This window comes from Phoca vitulina, unplaced genomic scaffold (genome assembly GCF_004348235.1).
Source record: "Phoca vitulina isolate PV1807 unplaced genomic scaffold, GSC_HSeal_1.0 scaffold2, whole genome shotgun sequence".
Taxonomy (NCBI): Eukaryota; Metazoa; Chordata; class Mammalia; order Carnivora; family Phocidae; genus Phoca; species Phoca vitulina.
The window spans coordinates 93,000,527-93,013,760 of NW_022589705.1; the positions used below are offsets into that span (position 1 = coordinate 93,000,527).

The window sequence follows — 13,234 nt, forward strand, 5'->3', positions numbered from 1 at the left end:
ATTGTCATCATACAATCAATTCACAGGAAGAAACTGTAACTAAGCAATCAGTACTCAGATACGCATATACACAAACAGAGGAGGGATTCAAACCCAGGTGCTCTGACTTCAGTGCTCCACTCTCACCATTAAGTCACATTTCTCCTTATCTCCCCCTGTAAAACCCAGTGGTTCGATTTAATGGCCTCTAGGACATTGCTACTTAAAGTGTGGTCCCTGAACCACATCACCTGGGAGCATCGGCATCACCTGGGGGCTTGTTAGAATCGCCAAATCTCAGGCCCTACCTTGATTCTACTGAATCAGAATCTTTATTTTAAAAAGCCCCCTGGGTGATTTGTAGGCACACTGAAGTTTGAGAAGCCCCACTCTAAGACAATTCTCCTTTAATATTCTGTGAACTGTGACCTCTGCATGGAGTAAAGGGTCCCTTCAGGGTTGAGAATATGACTCCTACATGCCCCTTCCTAACCATTCCATTAAAGTAAGGCTGGGAGGAGAAATTCTTCCTTCATTCTCAGAAATACCTTCTTGTTCCACAGATAAGGTCAAGTGCTTCTCAGACTACCCAGCCCTATGGATCCCCAGGAGCCACAGGGAGACTTTGAGGATGGGGCTGAGCAGAATTCTGCACTTGCCAGGGAGGGAACAGTTGTTGGCTAGGTCGGCCTTTGCCTGGAGAGAGATGTCTGTCTGCATACCTCACCCCAGGACCTTTGTACTGCCTTTCCCCCTGCCTGGAATACTCCTCCCCCATTTCTCACTGCCGGTTCCTTCCTGTCACTCACATCTCTTCTCAAAGGCCACCTCCCCAAGAAGCCTTCTTGACTCTCCATCCAACGCAGTCCCTGCCCACCCCCGGTCACAATCTCACCCCATTGGCTTCTCAGCACTCACCACTATTTAAAATGATCTTCTAAATCTTTGGTATTCTGTGCTCCCCCCACAGAGGGGAGCTCCATGAGGGCAAGGCCCACATGTTCCTGATTTATTGCTGCATCTCCAGAACCAAGAACACTGCCTGGTACTTAGTAGACAATAAATACTTGTTGAATGAATGAACAGCCTGAAACCCTAGAAGAAATGCCCATCCGGCGCTGATGTGCTTCAAAATCTAAATCACCCGGAAAAATAAATGGATGTGGGGCTATAGGGGTGACTTTGACACACCTGAGGTAGGAAGCCATCTCAGGCTTGGTAAGGGGACAGGTCCCCAGACGCAGCAGAAAACGGGCCTTTCAGCGGTGGGCTTGCCAACAGAAGTAGGATGGGGGTGGGTCACACAGGTCATTCTGGAACCTTCTGGAGGGAACAAGAGTAGAGAGATGTGCAAATTGCCCACTTCTCTCTGTGTCCTCCACTGTGGGCACCACAGAACAGGCCCTAGAAATTCCTCTTTTGCACAGAAAGAGAGAGAGTTTGAGGAGAGGGTCTTTTCCGTCTCTCTCAGACGCTAGGAAAACCTCCCAGGGCCCCCTTATGGATTTTTAGGGAAATCCTTAAAGCACTTTCGGGGACTGGGGGAGCCTAAATCTGTCCTGGGAGGGTCAGCTGCCCGATGGCCAGGCAACCCGCGAAGCCGCGGGAGAGGCATTTATGTATTAAAAGGCCACTTTTCGGGGAGAAATGCTGTGGATACATTAAGCTGTCGCCTGTTCTTTGGAGAGCCATTATTAATGGAAAACAATAGATTAATAGTTTTAAAACGCTTGTTCAATAAGTAATTTTTATGGCTCTGGATAGAGCCCATTAAACATTTCTGTGTGTTATTATAAAGAAGTTTTAAGCGTAAAATCATAAAGTCAATAATCAGAGAATTAGTCACAGCGGCCAGCCACAGGCCATTAGTTTTAGGCGCTGTCAGAGACACCTGTGGCTTTCGCTGGAGAGTTTTCTTTCCACGGCAGTGCCAGGTGGGGACACAGGCATGAGGGTACCTGGTGCCTTCCATAAACTTGAGGGGACAGCAAGCAGGTGTGAGCAGCGGGATGCCAGGCAAATATTTACAAAGTGCAAACGTGAATGCAAAACTAAAACGATCCAGGTCAATTTGCACATCCAGGCTTAGACACTTTATTTCCCCAGTGATCTCCCACCTCCCGGAGCCTCCCTCTGACAGAGGCACGGCCTTGATCTCTTGCTAAAGATAGAGGTGGAAGCTGCATGCTTTTAAAAGGAACGCACGTCGCCAGAGAATACCCCACATAAAGGCTTCCGGGGCTGTTTTCTGAAATAGTGTATTCATCTCCCACCAGATGCACAATGGTGTCAAGAATCTGAAAGTGAAACTGTGAGCTTTTAAAAAGCGACCTGAAAACAAAATCATGACAAAAGCAAATACAAGATAATTACGGAAACTAGAGAAAGTCCAAAGAAGACAATAAAGCTCTCTGCCCAGAGCTCTCCCTCATTCGGCTTCACTCATTATCGAGAGCCCTCTATACGCCGAGCACTGCTCTCGGCGCTAGGGAGGCAGTGATGAACAAAACCGACACTCCTGGCCCGCGGAGCGAGCTACATTTGGGAGTGGGGAGACAAGCAACAGACATAACAAATAAGTAAATTAGACAGCAGATTACAAGGTCATAAGGGTTACAGAAAAAGGAAGCAGTGTTCATAGGATAAAGGCAAGAAGAGGGCAGGCCTCATTGAGAAGGTGACGTTTGCACAGACACTTGAGGGGGGTGGAGGAGTGAGCCATGCGGGTATCTAAGAGAAGGCAGCTCCAGGCAGAGGACTTGGTCAGTGCAAAGGCCCTGTGCCTGGCATGCTTGAGAAAGAGCAGGGAGGCCAGTGTGGCTGGAGCAGAAGGAGGGAGGTGAGGAACTGGGAACGGAGGTCAGGGAGGTGAGGGGTGAATCATGTAGGGCCTTCTAGGACTTTGGCTTTTCCTCGGAGTGAGAAATGGGGAGGTTTGAGCAGAGGCATGACATGATCCGACCTAGTGTGGCACAGGATCCAGATGGCTGCTATGTGGAGTACAGACAATCAGGGGCTCGGGAGGTAAGGAAGACAGGGGCAGAAAACCAGGTCAGGGACCAGAGTAAGGAGAAGGGGGAGATTCTAGATATATTTTGAAGGTAGAACCGATAGGATTTCCTGTTGGTGTATACCTTTTCAGCCTTGTCCTATGACTGCTATTTTTCTCTACTCCAGAGCTTCCAGGTTTGTATCTGGGTATCTGAGATTTCTGACCTTGTAGAGAAAGCCTCTGCAGGTCGATAGGACTGCTAGGTGTGTTAACCCAGCTCAGAGGCTGCCTCCTCCAGGCAGTCTTCCTGATATTGATCACCTCTGTGTGTTAAACCTGCTTCTATCGGTGTCCCTGCTGCCCTATGAATAGCATACCTGCTCACACAGCTGGGCTTGCACAGCCGTCTCTGGCTGGATCTGGAGTGCCTTTGGCGGGGTGGGGGATGGTGGGGGCATACCCACAGTGTTTGCCTTTGGGTCTGGCACCCAGTAGGTGCTTGGTAAGTGCTTCATAACGTGAATACAAGGTGCCACCGGATTCGCAGAGGCTGATCGACCTCAGAGCTGATGGAGCGTAAGCCCCAGGGTGCCTCACTTGCTCTGGTCCCTTATGTGCTCACGAGACTCTGTAACGTTGGCAAAAGACATTTTTGTATTCTTTTTCCTTAAGAGGCCCTTCCCTGAAATTGCACGAGCTTCAGGAGCCACACAGCCTGGACCCTGCCCAGGGAAGGAGCAGAGAGGTGGGTTTGGGGGCTGGGTTCCGAGACCTGGGCTGATGCCAGTCAGCGAGGGAGCTGACTCGCCTTTGAGGGCCAGAGGACGAGGAGCTGCCCTGATGTGGGCAGCCGCTGACGGCCTGGGGGTAGAGGGGGGCTGGTGGCAGCTCCCCGGTGGTCCTGCCGCTTTAATCCCTTGGCCTGGCCTCTGAGAGGGGGCGACTTGCCCCCCAGAGCCCTCATCTTTTCCTCTTCTCCTCACATCCATTTCCTCTCTCTTTTTGTCCTCCCTTCCCCGACCAAGCCTAGAGTTTCCCCCGAGGGAGCCGTGGTCACAGGGTCGGGAGGGGGGTTGCAGAAATCACAGGAACTAACCTGTTCCTTCTCTTTCTCTTCCTTACTTCAGTCGTCTCCTCTTTGACACCCCTCTAGCTCCCCACCGCACCCTGTTGGCATAGTCCCTGACCTACTCTGAGCCTCATCTGCCTCATCTATATAATGGGAATAAGACAGCCTACCTTAGGAGTCATTTGTAGCGGTCGAAGAAGGTGTGAACCAACATTTGTCACCTGTCAAAGGACGTTCAGGCATAAACTCTTGTTCTGTCTGCCCAGGTCTGACCTTCCTGAAATCTTCAAATGTCCCCAGCGCTGAGGCCTTCCTGGTGGGGGCTGCGCTGCAGGAGCCCAGAAACCGGCCTCAGGCTCCCCGGCCCCACAGCTCTGGTCTCCCGGCCCCTCTTGCAAGAGACCTGCCCAGCTTCCAGCCGGTTGATGTTAACCATACTTGTTGGAAATAGTCACTGACCTATAATTGCGGCCTATTAACTGTGTTTTTCTCTTCCATTTGCACACATGAATTTTGCCCCTACTTCCAGAAAGCAAATTACAGGTTGGAAATCAGAATATTTCAAACAAGGGTGAAAAGGTTGGAGCAGTGAGTCTGCTACATAATGAAGAGTCCAGTGATAACATCCAGGCTGGGCCAGGACAGTGTCCATCGTGGGCCCACATCCACTCAGGTAACAGGCTCCGAGCGCCCAGAGGGACACGGGATGGGGTGCGGGGGACACCCCAGACTGGGCTTCTCTGCAAAGGCCGTGGCTCCTGAGCCTCGAGACATGGCCGGGCAGAGAGGTGGCCGCTGGGGGGTGCCACGTGGCCTCGCTCTCCCGCAGATATTCGCGGGCGCTGACAGGGTGCCCGGTCCCACCGGGTTTGTCAGAGCGAGTTGGGAGGGGACGGGATGGAGGAGTGCGGGCGTGTGAAAGGTCTCTGAGCTAGCTGGTACAGAGGACAGCAGGAGCACTGGGGTGATCACTGACGCTGCAACATTCTGTCGTTGTGTCCCCCCTCGCTAGACTGAAAAAAATGGCGAGTTCGGATGCTCCTTCTTGACCTGGGTAAAGTCAAGGAATTGTAGACTTTTAGCCATAAAAGGACGTCAGGTACAATCCTTCACTGCCTTCAGGCTCCTTGTAGTCAGGTTTCCTCACGAGTCCTGTGAGCTAAACAAGATGTGGATGGGTGGGTGGTTACAGATGCAAATGCCAGCGGGGGCCAAACCCGCCCCAGAAATGAGTGTGCCAGGCTGAGGAGGCAGTAAAGAATTTTACTTGTGTCTCTATTTAGCAAATACTTCCATGGCACCCCTGCTATGCTGGGCCCTGTTCTTTTTTTTTTTTTTTTTTAAGATTTTATTTATTTATTTGACAGAGAGAGACACAGCGAGAGAGGGATCACAAGAAGGGGGAGTGGGAGAGGGAGAAGCAGGCTTCCCGCGGAGCAGGGAGCCCGATGCGGGGCTCAATCCCAGGACCCCGGGATCATGACCTGAGCCGAAGGCAGACGCCTAATGACTGAGCCACCCAGGCGCCCACTGGGCCCTGTTCTAACCGCTTTGCAAATATGAACTCATTCCTTCTTCATAGCGATCCGAGGCAACGGGTACTGTTATTGTCCCAATTCTACAGGTGAGAGAACGGAGCAGAGAGATGAGGAGGCCGAGGAGCTGGGCCATGAACCAGGCACAGCCTCCCGCCCTGGCCCCCCGCAGAGGGGCAGCCCCCACTCCACCCCAGCCCCGTCCGGCCAGACTTTCTACCTTTCCGTGAGAAACTGGACATCTGTAATTGTAGGTGAAATCTTCTAATTTTAAAAAGGTGACTTTAATTTTGCAAACATGAAGTGGCTCAAACAAAACAAAACAAAACAATACTGGATTTGGCCTGGGGATACTGGTGTACGACACCCCGCCTGGGAGTAGGGGAAGGACGTTGGGACTGGGGAAGGAAAGTTGAGGGAGGGGAAGGGAGAGGAGAGGAGAGGAGAAATGGAAGGAGGAGTTGGGAGAGAGAAGGCCACCTGTGATGATCGCCGATCATTCAACGAGCATTTATATAGCACCGGCTCTAATGCCAGGCGCTGGGCTGCTACTAGGGGAACAGATTTAAATAGGTTGTGGACCCCTGCCCCAGAAAGAGCTTATAGCTGTGTTCCCATCTGGTCTGAATTTTAACAAGAGCGCTGTGGCAGGAGGAACCCCACTTCTGGGAGCGCCCCTAGGATGAAAGACCTGAGCTCCTCTAGCTTGGAAGCCCAGGCAGATGGGCAGACTGCTCGGATATTCCTCTGCTTCCCAATCTCAAGGAGCAGGGGCTGAGAGGGCACGGCTTTCCCTGCCCACTGTCCCGTTGTTGGTCCCCCTAAGAATCGCTGGGCTCTACCCTGTGATCCCCAAGCATTGCCCCCAGGCAATGACCTTTGACATTCCTGGCTGTTCCCCCCGCCCCGGCCCCGCGCGCTGGGCCTGTAATTCTGGGAGCTACCGCCAGGGGGACAGTGTGGCCGGGTGTCACGCAACACTGGGCTGAGTTACCGAGAAAAGCAGGACCCACTCCTGGCCCAGGCACCTGCTTTGTCTCCAACGACCTGCCTTAGAAGCCGGGACGCCCAGCATCCTTCACCGAGCAAGGTGCAGGAGCACTCAGTGGCCCCGCGTCCCAGAACATGGACACAGACTGGTGGGCAGCTGGCACGAGACAGAAGATGGGTCTCTGCTGCCCTGCCCCCCCCACCCCTCTCCCCGACCTGAGAACCTCGTCCAACTGACTGATTCACTCCTGGTGACTTCTGCAGCCGCTGCTTCCATGCCTGCACCTTGAACTTGCATTAAGTTTTAATTAAAGCCGTTTCACCGGCCTTGCCCTTGGCTAAATGCAGCTGTGGGCACAGGGCACATAGATATTTAATACTCCGCCTCTCCCCGCTGAAGGCGCAGGGTGCCCAAGGGTGTACCCGAGCCGTGCCCGCTAGCAGCGATCTGCACTCTTGCTTAAGTGTGCCCACAGGCCCCGAGCGGGAGGCCGGCAATAACTATTCATTGCCCCGGGTTAAGTGTGCCCAGGGGCACCCATAAACTCAATGCAGTGATTAGCGATTGCTCCCAGTGAAGGCTGCCCGAGGTCCTGCGGAATGTCCTCGGCCCTAAATATAGCCTCTGCGTGGGGTCTTAAAGGGCACGGTGCTGATCGCTGCTTGCCTTCCTTGTTGAAGCGGAATCGGTTCCCTCCTTTAGGCCAGCCTCCGGGGGCTTCCCTGCCTTATTCCACGGTGTAGCCGAGGGATGGGGCGTGGGAACAGCAGGACGGCTTTGGTGGGGGCCGGGGGGAATGGCGAATCCTCTTCATCCTCTCATCACCCCTCAGGCATCCTCCCCATTCCCCGGCCTCTGTGCTGCCCAAGTGAAGGTGGCAGATCCAAAGACAAGGAGGCAGAGGGGCTCGCGGGCGCCCTGAGCCCGCCTCCAGCCTGAGTCTACCCCTAGAGCCAAGGGGTAGCAGGGCTGGCGCACCCAGTAGGCTGAGCTGGCTGGGGTCTCCTCCCGCCTCCTGCTTGCTTCTTTCTGCTCCTGTGAGCCCCTGTCTGTCCCTCCGTCTGGAGGAGTGGGGGGTGGTCTGGGGAGGGTGCTGTTGAGGTGGGTGGGTCCCTGGGGCCTCATCTGTCTGCCTTGTTCTAGTGCAGGGGTCAGTCAGGTGATTTCTGGGGTCTGTGACTCCCTCCCTGCCCAGGTCTGAAGCAAATGCAAGGGGGCTGGAGAAAGGAGAGAGAAGTGGGAGAACAGCTGGGTGGGGGCAAGGACGTGGCTGCAGCAGGAGCTCCAGAACCTTCCTTCTCTGCTCGCGGGGTCACCTTCGTAACCATCTGTGAAATGGGGAGAACGGTGCCCCCCTCAGGGGTGGCAGCGGGGCTCCTGGGCCGCACGGTGACCAGCCATCCGGGTCGGCCTGGGTCTGCCCCGGTGTGGGCACTTGCAAGTCCCACAGCAGGGGAGGCCCCTCGGTCCCGGGGAAACTGGGATGGGTGGTCACCCTAAGTACGGCGCCTCGGGTGCGCACGCACGGCCCATCGGAGCACTCTCTCCACCCTTGATTGCTGGATCTGAAAAGGAAGGAGAAAGGGCAAGGGAGGAAAACAAGACGGGAGGGCCTGGGAGACAACCCTGATGGAAAGTGGGTCCTGGAGCGCGTCTGTGCCACGCACACCCGCTCTCGGCCCACCAGCTGTGCCCGGGACCCCAGCTGCCCCCTTGGCCGGCCCCAGGGCGGCAGCTGAGGCAACGACATTTCTCAGGGTCTGTTGACACTTGAGTCCCAGAACATAAATGATTTTCTTGTCTTAATGAGCAAACAACCCAGCCGGCACCGCTCTCTCGCCGGCCTCCTGCTGGGGTAATTGCCGGCGCTTATGTGCTCAGGCAGAAATGTTTACTCACTCACCTTTGCTCACCGCTTGCCAAGAATTTGTTGCTTCCTCTTTGTTCTGCAGTCTCCCTGACGCTGCCCCTGGGAAGCGCCACTGGCCAGGTACACGGGGCAGGAGCGACTTTCTGGAAGGCTCTGCCAGGCCCGGTGCTCGGGGACACTCCGAGGCAGAAGGTTTTGACTTCTGTTCTCCTTTGGAGAGGGGCTGGTGGATGGTGCCAGCTCTTCTGGGCTCGTGTCTTGGCAGCCGAAGCTGGAAGCTTCCCCTGGTGCCCTCCAGGCAGAGGTCTGAGGCCATCTGAGAGGAAATCCGAGGAGGGGTCCCGGCTTTGGGTGGGAGGCTGGGCAGGAGGCCCCTCCCGTGCTGAGATTCTCCGAAAAGCCTCCAGCGCTGGGAGCTCGATCCCTCCGCAAGGCCACCCGTGTCTTTGGCGGAGCTGTCCGCCCCCACTTCCCTCTGGCTGGTCCCGGGTCTGTTCTCAGCAGCCTCCTGGAAGGAGCCGGGCCCTTCTCCGTTTTACATCCTTTCCAATATTTGAAGTCAGCTAGCTTTCCCTTCCTCAAGTCTTCTCCTGAATTCCTCGTGCCAGTCCTTCTAGCTTAGGGTCTGGGGACTCCCTCCTGTCCCCCTTCCCCGCTCCGGGCACCCACCTAGATTCAGGGCCCCCATCGCCAATGTCCACTAACGCACTGCCGAGGGAGCCGAGAACAGGACCCCAGGTGCGCCCGGCCGGACGGAGGACGGGCCTCCTGGTCGGCGTGGCTGGCTGGGGCGACAGCACACTCATTCTCTCACCCGTGTGCCGCCTACTGGGTGCGCCTACTATGTGCCAAGCGCTCCCCTCAAGTGTCCGGTTCGCCTTCCTCCCCGAGTGGCCTGCTGCCCTGCTTCTTGCTCCTGCCCGTCCCCCCTTGGTCCTGTCACCTTCCTGAGTGTCCCCTCAGGGAGCCTTCTCCTTGTCCCCCTAGTGACCACATCTCCTTGGTCAGACCGTTGATGAGTGTGTCCCGTTTCTTTAGATCCCATGGCTGCTGTCCCTTCAGGGGAAGCTGGGAGCTTTTCTGCAAGAAGCCGGCCTGGTGGGATTCTAGGTGGGCGTCGATACCACCCCCGTTACCGTCCAAGGCCCAAGGCAAGACCTGCTTCAGAGGCGGGAGGTCAGTGCCGGGCTGGGAGAGGGGGTCCTGTGGCATAGCACCCCCGGAACCACTGTTGGGCGCAGCTACGAGGCCCCAAAGAGCAGTCCGCTGCCCCTCTGGTGCCAATTCAATTGTCCACCTGGGACACCGGACAGATTTAGGCAGGCGGCTTCGAAAATTGGGCTCCATTAGCGTAAAGTGCTCCTCATGGCAGATGAGGGGCTTCTGCAATCATGCATTCAGCCCGTCCTGATCATGGTGGCAGGAGCATAATTACCATCTCTTTAAATAGCCCAAAGTTGCCGTGGAAGGGAAGACGGCTCACATGACATTTGCTCGGAGCTCGATTCCTGCTAAAAATATCTGGGCTAAATAATATTTCCGGGTTGCGTTGAAGCAGCAGCCTCGGACCTGAGCTCTGTGACACCTGGGGCTCGTCCAGAGGCTAGACACCTAGTCCAGAGGCTAGTCTGGAAGTGCGAGGGGGCCCCTGTGGAGGGAGTCTGTGTCTGGAAGGAGCGGTTCGGAGGCCACAGGGGGACCCTTCTGCCTCACCAGGTGCTGAACCCCTCCGAGGAGCTCCTGCCAGTCGGGCTGGTGAACAGCTCTTAGGCCTGTTCTTTAGAAGCTGCTTGCTTACTAGGTAAGGCCCAGGAGCACCCCTAAGTCCACCCTGTCTGGCTTCATCTCTCACTCGTTCTGTCCCTTCTGTGTTCCTCCCTCCTCTGGGCACCTTCTCCCCAAGGCCCCACCCCACCTCGCCTCTCCATAGCCCCAACCTTGACCTTGCATCCCTGAATTGCTTGGGACAAAGAGACCTCTGCTGTCCTGGAGGGTATGAGTGTGTATGGAGTCTGGGTTGGGTGTGGTATGTAGGTGCAAAGTGGAATCATCTACTAGAGACTTCCAAACCTGGGGTCTTTATACTCCGGGGAAGTCCTGACATGGGCTCCAGGGGGTCCAAGAACAGAGATGGGAGAGGGTCTGCGGCCTTCAGCAGGCCCTCCGGGGCTTCGTGATCCACCAGAGGTTGGGACCCCAATCTAGACCCTGTATGTAATAACTACTTCGTTCAGCCCGGGGTATAATACAGAGAGCCCTGGAATCTGGAAGAGCACTTCCTACCTCTGGGAAGTTTAAATTCTAAGGAACTCTGTATGCAAAGTTGGGTGGATCAAAGGCTTCACTCCGTGTGGCTAGATCAGAGAGGACTAAGACTTAGCATGTGATAGAATTTTATCGTGGACCAAGTTTCAGGGCTCTGGTGATTTTAAGGCACTAGGGATGGCCTCGCCAAGCCCCCAGACATCTCTTTCCTTGTTCGTGATGCCTGAAAGCGTTTATTTGGAGGCAGGTGCTTTCATTTAGCCACTGCAGAGATGGCTTAAAATGCCCCCCACGAGAAGGCTGACACATGAAATTCTTGCTAAACAATTGATACGAGCTTTGTTTCTTAAGAGCAGCTTTGGTGAGGATGGGGCACCAGGCTGGGTCACTAAAGCTAAAGACAGTCTCGGCAGAGACATTTCTGCAGCTTCTGGGGGGCAGTCCTGCTCCTGGCATCTGCTTCCTTGTGGGCCTTCACAGATGGCAGGGTCCCCTGGATGTTCGGGGATGGCCTTTTTCTTCTGCCAGGCAGTGATACCAAGCATCAAGTAGTCTCATGTCACCGATCAGGAAGCGTGCTGGGCTGGCCGTGCGCATGGCCCCTGGCTGAGGTCCTGGCACCACCCTTTTGTCCACATACCTGCAAAGTGTGTATTTTTCTTTTTTTCTTTCTTTTCCTTTTTTTTTCCAAGTAGGCTCCACGCCCCACGGGGAGCCCAACGCGGGGCTTGAACTCACGACCCTGAGTTCAAGACCTGAGCCGAGATCAAGAGTCAGACGCTCAACCGGCTGGGCCACCCAGGCGCCCCAAAGTGTGCATATTTCTGTGTCACATATCCTTCCCCATTCCAGGGTCATCCCAGCCAGAGTCTGAGGTCTTGCTTCACATCCCAAAGCAGAGACTGGGTCTGGTCAAAAAAAGGCTCCCACCCGCACCTTCACAGGGACCCGAAACAGGGACTTTGTGGTGATCAGCCACTTGGTGGCTAGGGTGCTCCGGGTCCAGCTCAGTGTCCTGGTGGTGGCAGCAGCTGTCCTGACCCTCGTGGAGGTCCCTTCTTCAAGCCACTGACACCAAGTGGAATCAGAGACGTGGAAGGCAGAACTGTGGGGCCAGCTGAAGATGGATCCTTGCCGCTGATACCCCTGGGGCCTGGCACTCTTGCCAGGGTGGCCCCCTGGGAGGATGACCCTGGGGGACAGGATGCACCCTGCCACGTGCAACTCTTTGTGGCCCCACAGCAATGCCTAGCTGGCTGCAGGACCTCTGCGAGTCACTTAACCTTGTTGAGCCTCAGTGTTTTCATCTGCAAAATGGGAATACAGGTACCTGTAGGGAAGACCGTAGATGACAGGGGTAGGAGCTTAGCAGAGTTCGTAGCACAAGATGAGCCATTTCCATTTTGATCCGCCCAGCTGTCTGTGTGGGCTCCAGTTCCTCAGGTCGCTTACGAGACGGATCAGGCTCTTTGGCAAAGAGTGCTGCGTGATGCAACTTATTTCTTAATCCAGGACGAATGCTCTTCTAAACACGGTGTGTGTCCTCTGTGCCAGGATGCCGGGATCCATGTCTTGAAAGGGGTTTTCGGCGAAAGCCCGGCTACCAGACAACCTGGTATTCGCAAAACCACCAGGAGCAAAACCCATTGATATACAGCGTAAGGAAATACACATAATTCACAAATGATGTCGATCACTTTCATCTTAGACTTCACAACTGTCCTCAATAGAAGACAGACGCGAAGGAGATTTAACGCAGATGTTAATAGTGCAAGAATGCCCCGTTACCAGGATATGATGTTTCGGTGCTGCATAAAAATGTAATTATATTCAGAACTATATTTAAAGATTAAAAGGGGGACTGCCTACCACATCTAGCCCCAAATTCAGAATTAGAAACAAAGGGAAAAAGCGGGGTGGGGGATGAGTTCTAACAGTCTGCTGAGAATGGAAATGTTTCTTGAAAGTTTTTACACATTTTGGCTGTTTTTATTTTAACAGTTTCCTGCAGCATTGACATTGATTTTGGAAAAGGAGGGCTAGATCTTTATCCAACAAATATTCACTAAGCACTTGCCTGAGGGAGGGCCCTTATGAGGCTGGGGAGGGAACAGAGGCCTCCAGCTTCAGCCCTTGCTCTCAAGCGGCGTCCAGTCTCGAAGGGGAGGAAAGAAATGTCCGGAGAGTTATAAAGTTATAAAGGAGGGCAGGCGGGCTTGGGGGGAGATGTCAAGGGGCAGATGATCTTTGTCCCAGGCTTTGAAGCGAGGGTGGGTTCTTGATAGGGACATAGTAAATAAAATACAAAAACAGCTCAGCAACAGTAATAAGAACAATTTAGGAAGACTTTTTGGCCTCTCTGGAAAGATTTACATGGGGAAAGAATGTTCTCTTCCTCGTTTTATTAATTTAATATCAGCAGCCAGAATGAATCTCTCCTCTCCCTGGCTCCCAGCACGCCTTCCCTGCACCTCCCCTGTCTCCCCTTCTTTCTTTCTTTCTTTCTTTCTTTCTTTCTTTCTTTCTTTCTTTC

At 54.3% G+C, this 13,234-nt stretch overlaps 1 protein-coding gene across 1 annotated transcript in view; it reads left to right on the plus strand.

Annotated features, from left to right (window-relative positions):
- The first annotated feature begins 457 nt into the window (after positions 1 to 457).
- CUNH1orf127 (chromosome unknown C1orf127 homolog) overlaps positions 458 to 13,234 on the plus strand; it is a 19,629-nt gene continuing 6,852 nt past the window's right edge. The window contains 6 exon segments of the mRNA XM_032415184.1: positions 458 to 718; positions 4,570 to 4,713; positions 9,475 to 9,612; positions 10,153 to 10,237; positions 11,554 to 11,633; positions 12,256 to 12,316. Coding sequence (XP_032271075.1) covers positions 458 to 718; positions 4,570 to 4,713; positions 9,475 to 9,612; positions 10,153 to 10,237; positions 11,554 to 11,633; positions 12,256 to 12,316 — 769 coding nt within the window.